Source organism: Cnephaeus nilssonii (assembly GCF_951640355.1).
Source record: "Cnephaeus nilssonii genome assembly, chromosome: 8".
NCBI lineage: Eukaryota > Metazoa > Chordata > Mammalia > Chiroptera > Vespertilionidae > Cnephaeus > Cnephaeus nilssonii.
Window position 1 is genome coordinate 101395192 of NC_137079.1, and position 23817 is coordinate 101419008.

The 23817-nt window shown below is 39.0% G+C and overlaps 1 protein-coding gene across 1 annotated transcript in view; it reads left to right on the forward strand.

Annotated features, from left to right (window-relative positions):
• TRPC4 (transient receptor potential cation channel subfamily C member 4) overlaps positions 1 to 23817 on the forward strand; it is a gene marked incomplete at its 3' end in the record, with an annotated part of 376713 nt that overhangs the window by 336382 nt on the left and 16514 nt on the right. The window contains exons 6-8 of the mRNA XM_079779004.1: positions 4446 to 4759; positions 13462 to 13657; positions 18632 to 18826. Coding sequence (XP_079635130.1) covers positions 4446 to 4759; positions 13462 to 13657; positions 18632 to 18826 — 705 coding nt within the window. The remainder of the gene's footprint in view (positions 1 to 4445; positions 4760 to 13461; positions 13658 to 18631; positions 18827 to 23817) is intronic.

The window sequence follows — 23817 nt, forward strand, 5'->3', positions numbered from 1 at the left end:
CCTGCTACTGTTGGTCAGGAAGCACTGCCTGTTTGGTTGCTGCCACCACTGTAGCCTTGGGCGAGTGTATGAGCCCTGCCTGTGCTCCCAGAACAGTTCTCCCTATAGCTCAGATTCTTCCACTCCGGGCTCCCCACCTCTCCTGATCTCGCCCTTCATACTGGTCTCCAGGTGTCTTCTGGTCTTCCTTGTTAGAAGTCAACTCCTCAACCAGACCACAGTTGGAAATTCCAGGTGAATGTTCTCCAATTTAGTTGTATTCCCAGTCCAGACCTGGAAGGAGGTGCCGGACAGGTCTGACTATTCAGCTGCCATTTTCTCTTCTCCTACCTTTTTTTATTGTCCTTGTAAAGATTAGCCCTGGAACACTGCAAAGATTAGTCCAGAATACTGTCTCTCTTCAGATAGATTCTGTCTGTTAACTGGGCTCCTGGCTGCCTTATCTCCAGGGCCTAGTCTCCTTCTTGTAATATGTCCTTCAGTTTCCCAGGGTCTGTAAGAAAAATCTCTTCTTTACAGTGAGTAGCTATTAAATAACTCTAATTCTACTATGTTCCCCTCCCCTATAACAGCCACCTTCCCCTTTGACAGCTTCCAGTTTGTTCATTGTATCTATAAGTCTGTTTCTGTTTTGTTAGTTTACTTTTTTCATTAGATTCCACATATAAGTGAAATCATATGATACTTGTCTTTCTCTGATTGGCTTATTTCACCTAGCATAATACTCTCCAGATCCATCCACAGTGTTACAAATGGTAAGAGTTCCTTCTTTTTTATGACCAAGTGATTGTTGAATAGTATTCCACTGTAATGTACCACAGTGTTTTTATCTACTTATCTATTAACTAGGGGCCCAGTGCACGAATTCATGCACCTTGAAAGGAACTGTGGGCCACAAGGCTGCAGTGGGCACAAGGACAGGTCTCAGCCCATCCTCTGTGACCACACCTAGGCCCTCCTGCCACAGCCCCTGGTCCCCATTATGCTGGCATCCCTGCTCCCACCGTCGTCGCTCCCATGTGCTGATGGTGCCAGCCCCACTTGTACCTGCTGACAGTGTGGAGTGATTGGGGCCGGTGCCAGCAGCGGGTGTGAGTGGCAGCTACTGCCCCGATTGCCCCTCAGGAGCAGGGAGAGGTGGAGAAGCCCTCAGGGGTGATCAGGGCCAGCAGCCGCCACTTGCACCCTCTCGATCAATCAGGACTGGCACTGGTTGCTGGCAGCAGGTACAAGCAGTGGCTCTGGTACTGGCATTGGGTGTAAGTGGGGCCATCGCTGGCAGCGGGTGCAAGAGGCAGCTGCTGGCCCCGATTGCCCTTCAGGAGCAAAGAATTTTTAATAACCACCAGAGATTCACCCCGATAACAGCGACAGGCACCCCACCTTTGTCTGGCACCCTCATTCACCTGTTCCACCATCCTGCTGTGGTCAATGCCTGCCATGTTCTTTCACGCCCTCTGGTGGTCAGTGCACATCATAGCAACTGGTTGTCCGGTTGCTCTGCTGTTTGGTCTATTTCCATATTAGGGTTTTATGTATATAGATGGGCACTTGGGCTGCTTCCAAATCTTGGCTATTAGAAATAATGCTGCATTGAATTTAGGGCTGTATATATTCTTTCAAATCAGTGTTTCGGGTTTCTTTGAATATATTCCCAGAAGTGGAATCACTGGATCATATGGCAGTTCCAATTTTAATTTTTTGAGAAAAATACTATCATCAATGAATCAACAAACAACCAGTGTTGGCAAGGATATGGACAAAAAGGAACCCTAGTGCACTATTGATGGAAATGCAGATTGATACAGGCACTGTGGCAAACTTGATTGTTTTAAATTGTCACCCAAGCTAGAGTATGTTGAACAAAATCAGTTTCTTGTGATGTGTTTTTTCCTCAGGGAGATTAAAAAAATACTATCTATTATTTTTAGGAGAATTAACATTTGTAAAGTCATTGGTATAAAATAAAATATAAAGAGAAGGAAAATATTCTGATTGGACTAATACACATGCAGAAAGTTTGTTCTGACAGGAAAAAGATACAGTTGTCTAGACATATTTTTTAGTGATATATATGAAGAAGAAAATTCAATTTATTATTCACTTCCTATACATGTATAATTATAGTTTTCATAATGGAATATTTCAAAGAGTGCATTTGACCTCCCTTTAAAAAAACACACAGCAAATTTACTTTAATATTACAAAGAACAAATTATATTGTGCTCTTTAAATAGCTTAATACTAGTATGAAGATAATCCAAAGCTGACATTTATTTAACACAAAATAATTGTTGGTCAAAGTTTAATCTACCAAATATTTTTCTCAGAACACATGCTATATAATTAAGGAATGTTAAGATAAATATCACATTACTGACACATAAAATATTTTTAAAATAGCAATTCATTGATATCCAGGATGATTTCTAGATTTTATCTACATCCTATCTAATAAAAGAGTAATATGCAAATTGACAGTCACTCCAAAACACAAGATGGCTGCCCCCATGTGGTCAAAGATGGCTGCCCCCATGTGGACACAAGATGGCCACCACAAGATGGCCAGCAAGGGAGGGCTGTAGGGGGAGACCAGGCCAGCAAGGAGGGCAATTGGGAGGGACCAGGCCTGCAGGAGAGAGCAGTTGGGGGGACCAGGCCAGCAGGGGAGGGCAGTTGGACCAGGCCTGCAGGGGAGAGCAGTTAGGGATGACCGGGCTAATTAGGGGCGACCCGGCTGGCAGGGGAGGGCAGTTAGGGGCAATCGGGCTGGCAGGGGAGCAGTTCAGTGTCTATCAGGCTGGCAAGGGAGTGGTTAGGGGATGATCAGGCTGGCAGGCAGAAGCGGTTAGGGGCAATTAGGCAGCCAGGCAGGTGAGTGGTTGGGAGCCAGCAGTCCTGGATTGTGAGAGGGATCCCAGATTGGAGAGGGTGCAGGCTGGGCTGAGGGACACACACACACACACACACACACACACACACGCACAAATTTTGTGCACCAGGGCTCTAGTTTAGGATATAACAGATACAAAGTACTAACTGTTATGTGCATATTGGCCATTACTATTTCCAAGGCAACAAGACCACTACTTCCACTCATTTATATGTAATTTGTATCATACATGCATTTCTCTATAATAGCCAAGTATTTCAAATATGGTAAGTAAAGTTATTGTTATTTTGTTAAAAATTTAGTGCCTTTCATTTATAATGTACTAGAGGCCCGATGCATGAAATTCATGCACGGGGGGAGGGGCGTCCCTCAGCCCAGTCTGCACCCTCTTCAATCTGGGACATCCCCCTCACAATCCAGGACTGCTGGCTCCCAACTGCTCACCTGCCTGCCTTCCTGATTGCCCCTAACTGCTTCTGCCTGCCAGCCTGATCACCCCCTAACCACTCCCCTGCCAGCCTGATTGATGCCTAACTGTTCCCCTGCCAGCCTGATTGCCCTTAACTGCCCTCCCTTGCAGGCTTGGGTCCCCCCCCCCAACTGCCCTTCCCTGCAGGCCCGGTCGCCCCCAACTTCCCTCCTCTGCCAGCCTGGTCACCCCTAACTGCCCTCCCCTGCAGGCTTGATCACCCCCAACTACCCTCCCTTGCAGGCCTGGTCCCTCCCAACTGCCCTCCCCTGCTGGCCATCTTGTGGTGGCCATCTTGTGTCCACATGGGGGCAGCCATCTTTGACCACATGGGGGCAGCCATCTTGTGTGTTGGAGTGACAGTCAATTTGCATATTATTCTTTTATTAGATAGGATTTTTCTTTGTTACAATGATATTGCTATATTTTCCCAATGTAAAATCAGATTTACACCACCCCCCCCCCATGTAACACTTATTTTTTTGAAATTCCATTGGAAAGGCAAGAGGAGATGTAATTCACATATTAATGTATACTACAAATGAAAAGGACAGATCAGGAAGGCACTTTAATTGAAGTTTATAAATTATAAACTAACTAGAAGCCAGCCCAGTGTACAAATTCATACACCAGTGGGGTCCCTCAGCCTGGCCTGCAGGATCAGGCTAAAACCGGCTCTCCAACACCTCCTGATGGGTTCCAGATTGCGAGAGGGCACAGGCCAGGCAGATGGACGCCACCAGTGCAAGATCGGGCCTGGGGAGGGATGTGGGAGGTTGGCCAGCTGGGGAGGGATCACAGGAGGGCTCCAGGATATGTCCGGCCCGTCTTGTTCAGTCCTGATCGGTTGGACCCCAGCAGCAAGCTAACATACCGGTCGACTCTCTGTCCCCTGGGGGTCAGTGCACGTTATAGCGAGCGGACACTTAGCATATTAGGCTTTTATTATATAGGATACTTTTTTTTTCAGATTAGTATTGCTGCCATTGTTGTGGAGGACATTAGCTTCTCAAAAAAATATCCTGGCCTGACATATGCATATGTATGCGTTTGTTTTACTTTTTGTTTTTCTCTTTTCTTCAGTACAGTGCTCTCAATCCTCGAGAATCTTGGGACATGTGGCATCCCACTCTGGTAGCTGAAGCTTTATTTGCGATTGCAAACATCTTCAGTTCCCTACGCCTGATCTCACTGTTTACTGCTAATTCTCACCTGGGGCCTCTGCAGATATCTTTGGGAAGAATGCTCCTGGACATTTTGAAGTTTCTATTCATATATTGCCTTGTGTTGTTAGCATTTGCTAATGGCCTAAATCAATTATATTTCTACTATGAAGAAACAAAAGGTTTAAACTGCAAAGGCATACGATGCGAAAAGCAGAATAATGCATTTTCAACGTAAGTTCAAACATTTCTATCAATAACGTGCAGAAATTTAGATTACAATACATTATGAATTTGAAAAATCATTGACAAGTGGTTGCAAAGAAAAATATGCTTAATGCAGAGAACAGAGTTAACATGCCTTTAAATATTTCATTCATTCATTCATTTTGCTTTTCTCAGTGCTTCATATAAATGATGTCACATAGTATGTGAAAAGAAAAATAATAAAATTGTAATTTATTCTGTTATCTTCATGGTATTCAAACTAAATAGTCCTTTTCTTGTAACTATTTTTATAATTGTCACTATTACAGATGTCTGCATTTCCCCCCCCTTTGCCCACCTCTACCCAGTCCCTGTTCCCTGTTCCCTCTGGCTATCACTACATTGTTGGTTGTGCATATATGTTCTTTTGCTAAGTTTTAGTAAAATGGTAATTTCTTTCAAAATGACCTCATTAAAGACACCTATATATAATTGTTTTGAATGTATTGGGGCGACATTGGTTAAAAGGATTATATAGGTTTCAAGTATACATTTCTGTGATACATAATCTGTACTTGTACCCACAGTCAGTCATTTTCCATCACCATATATTTGGCCTTCTTTACCTATTACTACCTCCACACCCCCTTCACTACCTTACTGTTGTCTGTGTTTATGAATTTCAGTTTTATATCCCACATATGGGTGAAATCATATGGTTCATAGCTTTTTCTGACTGAATTATTTTGTTTAGCATGATATCCTCAAGGTCCATGTATATACTTTTAAAATGTGGAATAAGCCCACCAGATTGGCTCAGTGGTTGAGTGTTGACCTATGAACCAGGAGGATACAGTTCAATTCCCGATCATGGCACATCCCCGGGTTGTGGGCTCGATCCCCAGTGTGGGGCGTGCAGGAGGCAGCCGGTCAATGATTCTCTCTCATCATTGATGTTTCTCTCTTTCTCCCTCTTCCTTCCTCTCTAAAATCAATAAAAACATAATTAAAAATAAGTAAATAAATACATATATAAAATGTGAAATAAAATGGAAATCTGTGTCCTATTGATAGCTTACACAACCATTAAAAAATAGAATGTGTACATGTAAAAGCAATCATATAAGAAAATCCAAGTGCTTTTCAGTCCTTTTTCAGGTGTTTTCCAGATGTTAAAGTCCTTTCACATATCTCTTTTATTCTCTAGTTTTCCATACGAAAATCTAAGCATATAGAAATAATCCAAACCATATTATGCACACAAAACTTTCTGTGCCCTTCCACCCGAGAAGCAATAGGCCTTGTGTAGTATCACCATCTATATCTTACAATCAGATTTGCTGGACAGCACAGGTTTCATGATCACTATGTCTGATGTTCACACAGTCCTCATAAAATACACCTCTACATATCTGTGTCCATTTCCTTCCCACTCTGGTAAACAGTTAATTAGCAGATTAATGGAGAAGTTGGATCATTTTTATCTACACAGTAACCATATGTGAATACATGGTCTTTTGTAGTTGACTTTTAAAAGTCAGACCCTATTCGTGGGCCATTACAGAATTTTATGTAATATAAGAGAGTACAGTAATTTTTCAAGTATAAGGAAATTAATAACCACAAATGAACTAAGTCACTTATGGTTAAAAAATTGTTGATTAAATTCTGTCTGTTTTATCTTTGATTCCAGTACTAAAACTCCATTTTAATTAATCAAGGTCTGATTATTTGCACATAAAATTTTAAGTGCTGCCTTAGTTGCCTTAAATATTTTCATAAATAGATTTGCTACAAACCATGAATCACAAATAAAACAAAAAGTCATTCCAGACTCTCCTTGCCTTGTCAACCCCTGCTCCCAGCCTCTTCTGGGCTTAAGCAGCATTTCTTCAGCTGAACAGCTTACTTGGCTTTGTTGTCTTCCTTATATTCTTTTCTGACTCTGGACAGGGCAGGTTCAATGAATCCCTTGCAACAACATCCTTGTGACTAACATGGTTTAGGACTGTGTCTCAGTTTTGATACCTGAACCTATCTTTCCCCACTCATTTGTGATCCTTGTCTTGGTATTTGCCCCTAGCAACTAGGTCCAGGGATTTACAATGGTGAGATCCTACCACCTTCCCCTAGAATTCTACCTTCAACAAGCTTCCTGTATATTGTCTGTCTGCTTACTGGACTGCTGGATTTCTGATGGAGAGCTCTTATGCACGCTGTGTCTTGCACAACTCCTTTGCTACTTTGTACTGCATGCCCTAATGCAAATTGCTTGCTAAGACCACTCCATCTATATTTGTTGCCATATCCTTCTGATTCCATGCTTTGTCTTCCAGAATGAACTTCTACACAGCACCTAGAAGTGAGTAAACTCACATGTCTTTTTTAAATTCAGGGAACAGCTCTGGTTCCAAGACCCCAACCCCTTCTCAGAAATCTGATTCATCTGCAGCCAACAGAATTATACTTAACCCCATCCTAATTTATGTTTCCTAAGGTTTCCAGGAATCCCTTTACCCTATTAGTAGCTTCATGGTAAATGATTAAATATTATTAACTAATTTAAATCTCCATCCAAGAATGTATGGCTAGAAAAATCTGATGTAACATACCTAATATAAATTGTATTTTAAAAGCAACTGTATTGAATTTTTGAATTATGTATTATTTTACTTTGTCCATACTGATGGTTTCCTCTGTTATAATAAGAAAATAAAAGATAATTGCATACCTCAAATATTGTAGACCCAAATCAGTCAACTTAAATAAATCAAGTGTTCTACCTGAAATTTTTCCAATGTAAACTTTCAAGGAACAAATTATTTTTGTTCAAAGTTATTCAAAAGCTAAAAATATAATCATAACTTCTCATTTTTAATATACTAGAATATATAGGATGTACTAGGCAGGCATGAATCACTTATACCTTAATGACCCTGTTTGGTTAAATGGGTATCAATCACTGTGAGTGGATAACTAGTAATGCCCTCAGGGCTCCTGCTGTACATCTTATTTCTGTGCTTTTGTTGTCTTCAGTTTTCTTTTCATAATTATATAACTGCTATAAATTTTAAGCTTTCACCCTAGCCAATTTGGCTCAGTGAATAGAGTGTCAGCCTGAAGGGTCCCAGGTTCAATTCTGGTTAAGGGCACATGTGGAGGCAACCAATCAATATGTTTCTCTCACATAGATGTTTCTCTTGTTCTGTCTCTCCCCGTCCTTCCACTCTCTCTAAAAATCAATGGCAAAATATTGTCAGGTGAGGATTATTAAATTTTTTTTCAAACTTTCTTTTACTAACCACTCTTTCAGAGATTTTATTCCATGTGAGGATTTAGAAAAACATAATAATTCATGTAAAGTACCTGAATACAGCAGCTGTCATATAATATGATAAAATATTAGCTATTCTACTTCTTTTTATCATTAGTGGTAGTAGTACAGTGTTATCTCTCACCTATATCTCCAATGATTACTCTCTTTTACTCCTTTCACTCAGGGTAAATATGGATGCTGAAACTTTAGAACCTTGTGTTTCTCATTAGTTACCACTCCTGTCTCTCTTTTTTCTTTCATCCAAACAACCTTGAAATGAAGCCTGAACATGATATCTGGTTTTCTTGCTTCTTATTCATTCTTCACCCAATTGCAATTTGGCTGTCGCTTCCACGACTCCATCAGAACTACTCTAGAAAATATCTAGAGCCTTCATATCACCACTATTAATGGATTTTATTTCTTTACTAGAGGCCCGGTGCATGAAATTCATGCTGGGGGGGTGGGGTTCCCTCAGCCTGACCTGTACTCTCTCCAATCTGGGAGCCCTCATGGGATGTCCTACTGATGGCTTAGGACCACTCTCCATGGTTCTCTGCTCTCTGCAGACCTGCCTGCTCCACACCTCGGCGATGGGCAAGCAGGCCCTGCTGTCTGCTCTCTGTGGGGCCTGCTTGCCTGCTTGCTTCTGGCGGGACTGAACAGACTAGGGGACTCCAGCGGGGCTGAGGGGACTGTGTGCCACCATCTTGTGGGTATGGGCACCACCATCTTTGTGAGAGTGTGATGGTCAATTTGCATATTCCCTCTTTATTAGATAGGATATTATCTTCAATATATCTGAATCATTTGACCCTGTTTAACACTTTCATGTTTTAACATTATTTTATTTTTTCAATTACAGTTTATATTCAACATTTTTTATTAGTTACACTTTCATTTTTTAAATCTTGTCCTTTTTAAATTATGTTACTCTGCTTTTATAGTTCATCTCTTACTTTAGTCTTTTTCACTTTCCTCTGATAATTATATTTCAACTATTGCTTTTATTTATTTTTAATTTAAATTCTTTATTGTTTAAAATATTACATAAGTTTCCTTTTCCCCCATTAACCTCTCCCCAGCTGCCCCAACCCCAAAAGTGGTCTGCCTTAGTAACTATCCTCAAACCCTATTGCAATATCTCTGTGAAAACTCAGCTATGATTATGGATTTGGCCCAATGCCTTTGAGATGACTTCTACATTCATATCACTAGCACAGATCCCCAATATTTGAAGGCCCAACTATCTATTAGCTACTCTCTATGTATATCTCCTAAAAAGGTAAACCTAATCAAAGAAAATTCATCAGAGTTTCTCTCTCAAAAGTTGTTCCTCCTCCTCCCTATTGTTAAACAGCTCTAGCAAAATACACCAATAGACACAATTAAATTTCACATCCCTTGATTAAAATGTAATTATACAATTAAAAATATAAAATACTTTACTCTTTTAAAAAAGCAATCAATTTGAGAAAAGAAGTCCTGAACTTTAATTAAGGCACCCTTAGTTAGATTCTCCTGGTTATACAGACCAGTAGCTCATGAATTGTTTCAAGTAACAGGAGTTTTGTTATAACAATGATACATAGGATTACAGTCCTTTGATCCTCTGAGCAAACTTAGAGCAAAACCTGGCTTCAGGAAAAGCAGGAGTTGACATAGTGCTGGACCACAGGACTTTTTACTATGAGAACCAACATTAACATGATTTAGCTAGTCCATGTGTATTCTCTTTGATGTTACTAGCTTTTTCATCCTCAATTCTCTGCTTCTTAGTTTGTGCTATCTCAAACTTTTGACTTCTCATAAGTCCAGTGATCCTGACCCTAGATCATAACTCCTGTCATTTCATTCACTTTGACAACTACCGCATTCTCTTGATATTTCTAAGATAAACTCTTTTACAGAACAAATCTGATTGCTTAGGCTCACCTTCACATTAGGCCATGTCCCTGCTTAGGTCATTTGATCTTGACCAATCTAATCCATGTGGCTTTGGGTGGGGAGGGTCAGAGACCTACATAAAGACCACCCTTGTGTGAAAGGGTACACATGGAGTAATGTCACTGGGGCTGGGAGCTGCCAGAAAACATTATTGACTTGGTCCTACATTATGATTCCAAACTAATGCCAATCTCACTAAAGATTAAAATCCTAACTACTTGTTATGAATGAGATAATTTTTGTTTTTGTTTTTACAATATAATTTAACTAAAGTCTTATTGTAACCATTTATCAAAGAGTATAAGACTTTTGTTGTCTTTTTACGGCATTATATTAAGGTATTAAAATGGTCCTCTTGAAACAAACAATTCTTCATTAAGTTCAGACATTCTTCCTCTTATTCCATTTCTTGCAGTAAGTGAAAGAAACTTAACTTTTAATTAAACCACCTAATTCATTCATTGACAGGACTAAGTGTTCCCTGAAATATTTTAAAAAATAACAAATTTTATTATCTCAGCATTCTTAGACACGATGCTATCTTACAGCATTCATTACGTGCAATTTAAATAGCCAATGTGGAAATCAATATTGGTAACTTTATTTTTAAAAATATATTTTTATTGATTTCAGGTAGGGAGGGAGAGAGATATATAGAAACATCAATGATGAGAGAGAATCATTGATCAGCCACCTGCCGAATGGCCCCTACCAGAGACCAAGCCACACCCTGGGCATATGTCCTGATTGGGAATTGAACAATGACTTCCTGGTTCATAGGTCGATGCTCAACCACTGAGCCATGCGGGCCAGCTGATAAATTTATTCTTAATCCTCTTACAACTAAAAGCAAAATCAGGTGAAATGACATTTTTCAAAGACTAGGCTTGAGGGTCAATTATTTGTTAACTATTACCAATTGCCCTAAGATGGGACAAACTTTCTATGAAAAAGACACATAGTAAATATTTTAGGCTTTTGTGGGCCATATGTTTTCTGTTACAGTTACCTCTGCCATTGTAATACAAAATAAATAATAGGTAATGCATAAATAAATGACTATGGTTGTGTTTCAATAAAACTTTGTTTATGCAGTATGAAGTTTCCTCAAAAAATTAAATATGGAACTACCATTTGATCCAGTGATCCCATTTCTAAGAATATATCCCAAGAAACCCAAAACACTGATCAGAAAGAATGTACATAACCCTATGTTCACAGCTAAGATCTGGAAACATCCCAAGTGCCCAGCAGTAGATGAGTGGGTAAAAAAACCAGTGATACATTTATACCATGGAATACTATGCAGCAGTAGAAAGAAAAATCTCTTATCCTTTGAGACATCATGGAGGCACCTGGAAAGTATTATCCTAAGTGAAATAAGCCAGTCAGAGAAAGACAAGTATCACATGATTTCACTCATATGTGGAATCTAATGAACAAAATAAACTGTTAAACAAAATAGATCCAGAAACATAGAAGCATGGAACAGACTGTGGAATCCCAGAAGGAAGGCTGGTGTGGGTCAAGGGTGGGAGTGGGAGGGAAGAGGGGGCGGGGAAGAGATCAACCAAACCCATGGACACAGACAATAGGGTGGCCTGGGTCAGGGGTGAGAGCAATAAGGGTTCAATGGGAGAAAAAAAGGGGAGATTATATATATATATATATATATATATATATATATATATATATATATATAACTTTCAACAATAAAGATTAAAAAAAAATAAAAATAAATAAACTCTAAAAAAAACTTTTTTATGGACATTAAATTGTGAATTCATTCAATTTCATATATCATAAAATATCACTCTTCTTTCTATGTTTTTTCCAACTATTTGCAAAAGCAAAACACATTTTTAACTCAGCAGTCATACAAAAACAGATTGTGGGTCAGATTTTTCATCTTTGACCTAGAAAACTAAATACAGCTTTCAAAGCTCTTAGGAAAATCAAGTATACCATTTATACTAGTATGATTAAAACAATTTTTAAATTCTTTTTATTAAGTTTAATTTTATAATTACCCTAAATTACCTGTACTTTTTCTTTTGTCATTCATTCATTTATTTATTTTTCTTTTTAATTAAATTTATTGGGGTGATATTTGTTAATAAAATTATATAGAATTTCAAATGTACATTTCTATGATACATTATCTGTATATTGCATTGTGTGCCCTCCACCCAAAGTCAAATCTTCCACCATCACATATTTGACCCCCTTTAGCCTTTACTGCCCCCTTATTGTTCTGGTGACCACCATACTGTTATCTGTGTTTATGATTTTTTGTTTGTTTTTCTTGTTTGTTCATTTGTTGCTTTTAGTTTTATATCATACTAGAAGCCCGATTGCACGAAGATTCGTGCCAGAATGGGCCTTCCTTTCCCTGGCTGCCAGCACCACTTTCGCTCTGGCTGGAGCCACCTTTCCGCTCCGGCCCGGAGCCGCCTTTCTGCCTTCCTAAGCTGCTCAGAGGCCCCCAACTGCTTGGTGGCCATGTATACAAATTAATCCTCCATATTTGTTGGGTTAATTTGCATACTCACTCCTGATTGGCTGGTGGGTGTTGTGAAGGTCTGGTCAATTAGCATGTTTGTCTATTATTAGGTAAGATGGTTCTTGATTTTTTTCTGACTGACTTATTTTGCTTAGTATGATATTCTGAAGATCCATCTATGTTGTTGCAAATGGCAGTATTTCATCTTTTCTTATGACTGAGTAGTATTTCATAATATCTATAATAATAAAAGCAATATGCAAATTGACCAAACGACCAAATAGCAGAAGGACCATCCTGACAACCTTCCAGACAACCACATTATGACATGCACTGGCACCAGGCCAGCCAAGGTGGGTGCAATGCGATTGGTCGGGCCTGGCCAACATCCCTGATTGCCCTGCAGAGAGAGGCCTAGGCCACTGACCAGTGGGCTGTGGTGGGTGGGAGGGGCCTCCCGCTGCAGGGCACAATCGATCACCCCTGCAGAGGGAGGCCCAGACTACCCAGCTGGCTGCACTGCAGCAGGTAGCCTGGGCCCCCTCTGCAGGGGTGATCCATCGCGGAGCCTTGGCCAGATAGGCGGGGCCTACCTCTTTGGGGTGATTGATCCTGGGGCTCCTGGACTGTGAGAGGGCACAGGCCCGGCTGAGCCTCTAGTATATATATATATATATATATATATATATATATATATATATATCATATGTTCTTTATCCAATCATCTACCAAATGACCCTTCTGTGTTTCCATATCTTGGCCACCATAAATAATGCTACAATGAACATTGGGATACATATATTTTGTGATTAAATGTTTTCAAATTTTTTGTATAGATATCCAGTGGAGGACATGTATTTTTAAATTAATTTTATATACATAATAGTATTCCAGTTTTACTGTTATGTCTTTGTATACTGGTTCTATTAACATAGTTATTAGTTCATTTTATCTTTATTCCAGGTTATTTGAGACACTCCAGTCCCTGTTTTGGTCAATATTTGGGCTCATCAATTTATATGTGACCAATGTTAAAGCACAGCATGAATTCACTGAGTTTGTTGGTGCCACCATGTTTGGGACATACAATGTCATCTCTCTGGTTGTCCTACTCAACATGTTAATAGCTATGATGAATAATTCTTACCAACTTATTGCTGTAAGTTGAATAATTTTATTTTAATACAATATTTTACCCTAGAATGCATTGTTCCTAGGTATACTCCCTTCTATCATCATTGTAAATGAGGTCTGGAATTGGCTATTGATAAGACAAAAGTATAATATAAATGGTTAATTTGAAGTTTCTAAGCAGTATTCACCATATTTAACTAGATACTAATTTAGTGTTTTACACATTATTATAAAATAAACTAGATTTATCCTTTCAGATAGTCATTAGCTATGGCAAGAAACAGGTAAGTGCCTTCGGACTTTGCATTGTGTCTCTCTATTTAACCTACAATCTTGATATAAGAAAAACTCAGGCCAGCTTTGAAAGATACAAAAAATAGTCCACAGGAGAATCTTAGGAGGAAAAGTCACAGGATTTTTAGTTTCTTAAAGCCTAGCAAAAGCAATATAAGTGTAAGCCTGAATTCTGTAGCAGAATATTGTATATTCTATATACATTGTATATTCAGTATTGTATATCAGAGCTTTAGGATAAAGTATTTAAAAAAAGAGTAAAGTTTAATGGTTAAAAGGCAAAAGCAATCATGCAGGCCATATCTAAAGCCTGTTTCTCATTCACTCATGTATCCTTTAGACAAATATTTATTGTATACTGAATCTGGAACTCATATTCATTCATTCTACAAATTCTTACTGAATACTTACTCTGCTGCCAGGTACTTTTCTAGGAACTAGAAATACAGCAACAAACAAAGAAGATTAAGCCTTTTATCCCTTAGAGCTTACATGTTAGTGATGTATATCTATAGCCAATCACAGTCGTAATAAAGTAAATAATGCTGGAATGAAATATGTTTTAAGTCTTTAATATTTAGACTTTAGACAAGTATCATTTTATAAGGATAATTATAGGCTTCTCAGTTTCTCCATAAATAACTACAATTATATTGCATTTTGGAATCTATTGCTAAAATTCTGAAATGTTATTATTTTTTGAGAGGCAACATTCTGAATTTTACTTAAACCTGTCACAGATGAAAAACTGCATAAATATAAGAAAAAATACTTTCATTTACTGATTCACAGTCTAACATATTCCCATCTGGATATACCTAGGGCCTGGAATTTACATGTTAATAGCTAAATTTGTGGAGCTTCATTTAAGCATCTTACAAATCTGAAAATTTTTAGATACTCCCTATATATTTGTATCAGAACTCCCGTATTCTTCTAGTCAACACATTTCCCTAATGTGAATTCTATTTTCCAAACTACCCCTTCAAAAACATTAGGAAGCCTCTAAATATAAAGCCATAGACAAATTGTATATAAAGTTGCATATAAAATTTTGATTCTATAAAACATGTATTGTGTATGAAGTTTATGAAGAGAACACTATTCAAGAATAGTATGACATTTTCTTTTTGCTGCTTTGTGGAGTATTAATTCTTACAGAGATGAGAATAAGCTTCAAATCTCTATTTTTGTTTAACCCAAATACTAAAACTACTTGAGAGGAGACCAGCCCCTCAGAAGCTGAACCATGTGTCCTTTCCAAGATCCTGCATATGATGCCTCCTTGGAGCATGAACATGCTAAGTATTTTATTTCCTCCTGTCCTAAAATACCAGAATTTACCCTGAGGGTTTTTTCTTTTGTCCTGCTAGTCCTAACTCAGAGCTTTAGGATAAAGTATTTTAAAAAAAGAGTAAAGTTTAATGGTTAAAAGGCAAAAGCAATCATGCAGGCCATATCTAAAGCCTATTACTCATTCACTCATGTATCCTTTAAGCAAATATTTATTGTGCATCTAATATATGCCAAGTATATGCTTGCTTTTAGGGATACACAGAATAAGGAAGTCTCTGCTCTCAAGAAAAATGTGATGTAGTAGGGATAAAATAAATAAATGATTTCAATATTGAGAAAATGGATTTGCTAATATGATGAAAGTACAGAAGAGAAGGACCATACATGCAGGGGTGGGAGGTAGCTGAGATTGATGGTGGTCGGGGCAGGCTTCCTATGAGAGCAAATAGCTAAGTGAAGCTTTAAATATTGACTAAGTTAGAAGATGGGTAGCAGAAGGTGATTTTTAGTCATCATCATAGTTCAGTTCCAGTTTTTTTTTTCATTTACAGTTTACATGTATCATTAAATTAGTTGCAGGTATACACCCTAGTGACCAGGCATTACATAATTTAATAAGTGATCACCCTAATAAATCCCATACTCATTCAGCACCACACCTAGTTATTAAAATATTATTGACTATATTCCCTGTGCTGTACTTTGCATCCCCATGGCTACTCTGTAACAACTAATTTGTACATCTTAATCCCTTAACCTTTTTTGCCCAGTCCCCCACACCCTCCCATCTAGCAACCAACAAAAATTTCTCTGTATCTATGAGTCTGTTTCTCTTCTGCTTATTCATTTTGTTTGTAGATTAAATTGTTGATAGATATGCATTTATTGCCATTGGGACAACTTTAAGTGTACTGACATTCACATCATGGGGGAGTGGAAGGAGAAGAATGAGAGCAATAAATTGAATACCTATTTGAATGACAGAAAACTTCCCTAACTTGGAGAAGAAAACATACATATAAATCCAGGAAGTGCAGAGAGTCCCAAACAAGATGAACCTAAAGAAGCCCTCACCAAGACACACTGTAATTAAAATGCAAAAAGTTAAAGACAAAGATAGAATCCTAAAGCAGCAAGAGAAAACAGTTACCTATAAGTAAGCCCCATAAGACTTTCAGCTGATTTCTCAAAAGAAACTTTTCAGGCCAGAAGGGAGTGGCATGTAATATTCAAATGATGAAAGCAAGGGCCTACAACCAAGATTACTCTATCCTGCAAATCTATCATTAAAATTGATGGACATATAAATAGTTTCCCAGACAAGAAAAAACTAAAGAAGTTCATCACCACCAAACCATTATTGTATGAAAGGTTGAAGGGTCTTCTTGAAGAAGAAGATGATCAATAATATGAACAATAAAATGGCAATAAGTACATATCTATCAACTGTTCAAGTTTTTCTAACCACTGGAGACTTTGTTTAGACTCTTTCAGAATCACAGGCTTTGTTTAGTAGTAAAATATAATAATGAAATCAAGATAATACTTAATATATGACTCCTTGAGAATCAGGAGGATAAGAAGCTACTCATAGGCCAATACTTTATTTATTATTTATTTATTTATTTATTTATTTATTTATTTATGTATTTATTTATGTATTTATTTATTTATTTATTTTTAAAATATGTTTTATTGAAGGGAGAAAGGGAGAGGAATAGAAACATCAATGATGAAAGAGAATCATTAATCATCTGCCTCTTGCATGATCCCTACTGGGAATTGAGCCCAAAACTGGGGCATGTGCCCTGGCCGGGAATTGAACTGGTGACCTCTTGGTCCATGTGTCAATGCTCATCACTGAGCCACACTGGCCAGGCTAAACCAATACTTTAGGTGACTACCTTTTTATTATCTTAAGCTGATTCTACTGAATCCCATTCTCCAGCAAACAAATACACTTTTCTTCATTAAGTTAGAATCTGTAAGCTTGTTTAGAAAGAAAGTAAACAAGAGGAACTAGAGGAGAGGAACAGGAGGGAAAATGGGTGGGAAACTGTAGCTTCTGTGCTTCCATCTAATGACTGAAGCCTCCAATCAGACATTTGCTAAGCAACAATGGAGGCCATGGATTTTCTAAATATAGTGATTCCTATTGAAAGTACAATTTGTCCAGTGCCTAGACTAAAATATATATTGTTCATAGTAGAAAGATATATACAACCTATGCATTCATTGGCACACAGAAATTTAGTAATATTATAATGATGTATAGTCTAATATTATCCTACTCTAAAATCTGAGTTCCTTTTTATAATAGTAATGGGTTAAAATGAATTATTTTGAATTATTTAACTGTATGTGGGCCTAGTTTCTAGCACTTCCTACTTCCCAGATTGTCTACTTAATTCAATTTATTGGCTAATTCAAGAGGAGAATGGCTGCTCTCTAACTAAATGCCATAAATGTTCCTAAGTTTTCCCAGGAGATAAATAAGATCCTATATAATAAAAGCTAATATGCAAATTGACTGAATGGCAGAATGACTGGTGGAATGACCGGTTGCTATGATGTACACTGACCACCAGGGGGCAGACTCTCAATGCAGGAGCTTCCTCCAGCCTGCAGGCCCCAGGCCAGCCAAGGTGGGTGCCAGTGGGTCCCTCACGATCACCCCGCTAGTTGCCCCACAGCTTGGCCCTGATTGCTGGCTAGGCCGAGCAACCCTACGCATGCACAAATTTCATGCACCAGGCCTCTAGTATAATGATAAATAAATGACAATGAAGGATAACCTCAGGCTTGTGGGTAACCACCAGTCATACTCCTATCTGGTGCCATTTGGCCAGGATTATGTCAATGTTCAATGTGTCATATTCCCAACTCTACATTTGATAGAAGAATTATCTCTGAGTTTATGTCTATTCCCTAAAGGTGGTCACTAATTATTCACATGGAAATGTATCAAGTAAGACTTTTCCTGGAAATACCAGGAGGCTAAGCCATGAGCAGCCATGAGGGTGACATTCAGATAAGTAGGGGTTCAAAGTCTTGGATAATACATAAAGCCCTGTTTGCTGCCATAATCTAATGAAACTGTGCTAATGGCAGCCTTGCTAATTCATCCTTGAGGCATAAGTAATCACTGCGAGTCTCTTTAACATGGGCTTAATTTAGATGTCTGTTTCATGGAAGAGGGAAAGATGAAAAGTTACAAGAAAGCTGTGACTCTTACTAGGATAAGCCATCATCTGAAATGTTTAGATGACTATATCCAAGAGTCAGCAGTGTTTTCATGAATGATTAATGTTCCAAGAGCTACACAAGTCAGGTTACAAGCTCTCTGTGATGTTTATCTGACATTAATAATTAAGAAACCTGTCAGCAGTTATCATGTTCTTCTCTTCAGGACCATGCTGATATAGAATGGAAATTTGCTCGAACAAAGCTTTGGATGAGTTATTTTGAAGAAGGAGGTACCCTACCTACTCCCTTCAATGTTATTCCGAGCCCTAAATCTCTTTGGTACCTGATCAAATGGATATGGACACACCTGTGCAAGAAAAAGATAAGAAGAAAGCCAGAAAGCTTTGGAACAATAGGGGTAAGAGCATAACACGTTAGTATTACTCTTTATTTTAATTGTTTTTTAACCAAAGAACTTGTAGGCATATATACATAACTCACAGACACAGACAATAGTGTGTTGAAGGCCTGGGGTCAGGGGCAGGTGTGAGCTAGAAGGGGACAATGAGGACAAAAAGAGGACATCTGTAATACCTTCAACAATAAAGATAAAACAGCAACATAAACCTACATGACTATAATTCAAAAGCATCATCAAATAATAATTTTTAAAAAATTGTATATTTAAATATATTTGTATTTCATATTGAATATTTTCCATTATTCTCAGTGTGTAACATGGGCTCCTTTAAGACCATATTATGCTTGATAAAATGTTCTCAATTAAATGATTAGATAAATATTATAACTAGAAAATACTGTGTCATATTCAAACACAGTGATTTTGTAACTGGACAACCAAAGAGTCCAGGCTGCCTGTCACTACTTCAGCCAATTTAGAAGAGACAGGGTTGAATCATATATGAGCAATTATTCCAATAATGCTCACAGTATGGGAGAGCAGCAGGTCATCCACAAAAATCTACTCTTCAACCCACCATAAGCCAGCTGCTTATATTGGGTAGAAGGACAAAGATTATGTGGGGAAGTAGGAATTACAGGCATGGAAAAGTAGGCACAGGATAATCACTACAGGTTACAAGTCATGCAGGCATGGAGCAGGGCGAGGGGAGTCACAAGAAGGCAGGCACCTCTGGGCACTCCGGGACCACAGTATAGGTAATAGGGACTGGGGGTTGGAAAGAGCAGGTGCCTCCCAGACTAGATTGTTTCAGCCATGAGGTTGTAAATATTTCCATAATGACAGGCAGTTCTTGGGAGGGAGGATGATCTGAATTCCAAAGTTAGCTCCCATCTCCCAGGGTGTACAATTCCCAGCCAGGTTAGAATGTGCTTTCTTTAATCAGAACAAAACAATCATGGTTTACAGAGCATGATTAACATTTCTTATTTTATTTCTTGTAACTAATAGCTAGTCCCCAATATTATGTTTCCACCCCTAACATTCCCCACTGCTATTTTTTTATCATCTACCTAATAAAAGAGTAACATGCTAATTGACCATACCTTTGCGACACCCACCAGCCAATCAGGAGTGAGTATGCAAATTAACCCAACAAAACACAGGCGCCGAGCACTGGGCAGGACGCAGGCATTTCGCACCACCCCAGCCACTCCAGGCCTCTGGGCAGCGTGTGAAGGCAGAAAGGCAGCTCAGGGCCGAAGCAGAAAGGCTGCTCTGGCCAGAGCGAAGGTGGTGCTGGCAGCCAGGAGAATGAAGGCCCATTCTTGCACAAATATTCATTCATGCATCAGACCACTAGTCTCATATATATGAGATTAGGTTTAGATGAAAAATCTCATCCTGCTGGACTATATTTGCTTTTGCCTTGAAAGCAGTTCCCAGGGATAGAATACAGCGAATGTACAATCTTGAAGATGGTTTCCCTAATTTGATGAATGTTGTTTTCTATCAACTGAGAATTGTCAGAAAGATTAAAACAGAATATTTCTTTTAATTCCTCACAACTGCGTTTATGCAGCAACAACAAATAATCTATTGCTGCCCAATTCTCTAGAACTGCTCCCTGACATTTCTCAACTCTTAATGTATCCCTTGAATAGCCCTGGAAGTGGCATTTGGGGCTTTTACCATGCTACAAGCCAGCCAGTTCACTTCTACATTAAGGAAGCCTACCATTACCAGCGTAACAAAAATGTTTAAAGCAATATATTCAGCAGGGCTCCACAGATAGAGATCATTGTTGCAGTCTGGTGCTATGGCCGTGAGAAAGTCTTTTTGGTTGGGACCCTGGGATGTTTCTGAGACATGAGGACAGTCAGTCGTCCTAAGGAACAGGTGTTATTAGCAAGGATATATGAATAGACAGTTACCCCACATATCAGAAACCAACCAGCTGGTAGCTTAGTATGTCCATTATTATAAGGGATGGTATAATTATCAGAACAATTCATATTGTAGTTATTAGATACTAAAAGACAATAAGCACTCCCAGTAAAATGTCTGACATTCACCTCAGGTAACTACTGCAGTGACCTTTAGAGAAAACATCCCTGCATCTTTTTCCCAACAGTGGGTCCCAACAAATAAAGGTCCCAGTATATTACTTTCCTCCCAAAATGAATAGAATGAGTGTAATTCAATATATTAGCAATAGGTATCCCAACTCCTACTAGGCAAGATGTCAAGTTCCATTCTACATAGGTTCCTCAATTGCCAGCTTCAGAGCAGTTGGGGTGGTGAGACACATGTCTCAGGGTCCCATCCATTTCTGCCCCAGTTGGCCTATCATCTTTGCTCTGCTCATGTCTGTCTGACTACCACATCCCCCTTCAGGGATCCTGCTCTGAATTCTTTCAGAGAAAAGTGGTACAGGGTTTCTTCTGTAGCTGCTTCAAGCTGAAGAGGGATGAAGTTTTCTTTCAGAGCCAAGAGACCCTTCCCCTCTGTCAGAGGGACAATGAAACCTGGGCATGGAAAGATGTGGCAATGGTGTCTAGAGGTGGTATTCCTTGAGTACAAGTAGGGCTTGTAACCTGGTGGAGACAAACTTTGTCATAAATTTTTGTATTATTGGGGTAAAAGCTAGAGATAAATTCAGGATCCAGTTCAATTCATAGGTAAAAAGTAAAGCTTTGAGTCTAATATTCACAATTGTGTCTTATAGAATCTACTGAAACACAATTACTCCCCCTAAAATCTAAAATCACCCCCATTTTTATTAAGGAGCCAAATTAAGACCAATTGACTTATTGTATTAAATCTAGTTTTAATTTGGTCTGATCACTTTCATGAACACAATAAGAATAGCAATTGATCATATAGGCCTTTAAAATTTTTTCCTTGCTGGAGGTTCATGATTGAGCTTTAATTAGCCCCTCAGGGCAAAGAAGGTGAGCCACTTAGGTGTCATCAGGTTTTCCTGCAGTACCTGCAGACTTGGGTGAATTTCATCATATTCTTGAGGTTCCCAATGTGCCTTGAGGTTCCTTCCTTGCCATCTCTCAGAAAAGCAACCTTTGTTTCTTACCTGGAAAGACTGCCATGAACCACTGACCAAACAAGGTACCAGGCTATTTCTCCAAGGCTCACTTATTGGCTTCAAAGTCAGTCTTTATTCCTTAAAGCTTTCTGGTGACATCCAGAGTCCAGGCATTTCTCTTTCAGACATGACATTCCATTCAAAGTCTTGGTTCATAAAACGAAAATTGGAAACAGGTCTTATAGAATTCATGCAATGAAGCATTTTGCCATGACTCACTTCTTAAGAATTGCCAAATTCTGGAGGGATAAGGTAGGGAGAAAAATACATAATTTACCAAATTGCTTTAAGAAAAGAAGAAAGTTTCCTTATGTCTGAAAAACAAAAAAGATTAAAAATCAGCAATATTTTCCACAAAAGTTACAAAAACTATATAATTCTTTTCAGTTCATTCAGCCACAATCATTTTTTCGTTTCTCCTGATTTTTTTCTGCCAATACTTTTATAAATCTATATACTCTATAGAGCTACAATAATTTTCATCCAGTTCGAAGGGGATGATCTGAAAATGTCAGAGTCCTTTCCATGGATCCCTCAGAAGATGAAACGTTTTTCCAAATGCATTATAACAAAACAGTGACTATCTGTAAATGACAAGAAGAAATTTAAAATGACACAATATTCCAGCCTGGCTGGCGTGGCTCAGTGGATGAGTGTCGACCTATGAACCAGGAGGTTGTGGTTCAATTCCCAGTCAGGGCACATGCCCAGGTTGTGGGCTTGATCCCCAGTGTGAGAGAATGCAGGAGGAAGCCAATCAATGATTCTCTCTCATCATTGATGTCTCTCTCTCTCTCTCTCTCTCTCTCTCTCTCTTTTTTCCTCTCTGAAATCAATAAAAATATATATCTTTAAAAAGAATAAATAAATAAATAAATAAAATGACACAATATTCCAGAATAACAATTAAGTTATAAATGAAATTATACCAGAGTTATTATTTCTTTATTTGACAAAGTTTCCCATGTACCTTAAGCAGAAAATATTCCTGCATAAGATGAAAAAACAAATTCTTAAGGCCAATTGGAATGACCTAAAGCCAATTCTAGGTTAAGAAAAGTTTCTTAAAATTCATACCCTGGGAAGGTTGAATTTCCAAGGCCAATTGGAATGACCTAAAGCCAATTCTAGGTTAAGAAAAGTTTCTTAAAATTCAAACCCTGGGAAGGTTGTCAAACTTATTTTACCAAAAGGTTATATATCATCCTTATTATTATTATGAAACAGTATTAGATTATTCAATCAAAGTGAAAAAAAGTATTAAACACAATCATAGGCGAGCAAAACTTAAGTTCCCACAATTAAGAAGGTGGACTTTTTAAGCAATCATGAACCTGATTAATCCTATATAATAAAGAGGTAATATGCAAATTGACCACCACACCCTCACAAGATGGCTGCCTATGACCAGGCCAGCAGGGGTGTTAGTGAGGAACGACCAAATGACTGAACAAGCAGAATGTGTGGGGCGACCAGACCAGCAGAGGGGGGGCAGTTGGGGGCAACCAGGCTGGCAGGGGAGGTGCAGTTGGGGGCGACCAGGCTGGCAGGGGGGGCAGAAGAGGCTACCAGGCTGTGGGGGGGGCAGTGAGGGTGACTAGGCCAGCAGGGGGGCAGTTGGAAGTGACCTGGCCAGCAGGGGGGGCAGTAAGAGGCGACCAGGCTGGCAGGGGAGGGCAGTGAGGGGTGACTAGGCCAGCAGAGGGGGCGGCAGTTGGGGGTGACCTGGCTGGCAGCAGGAGGCAGAGGCGACCAGGCCAGCAGGGGGGCAGTTAGGGGTGACCAGGCAGGCAGGTGAGCAATTAGGAGCCAGTGGTCCAGGATTGTGAGAGGGATGTGCGACTGCCGGCTTAGGCCTGATAAACCGGCAGTCGGACATCCCCTG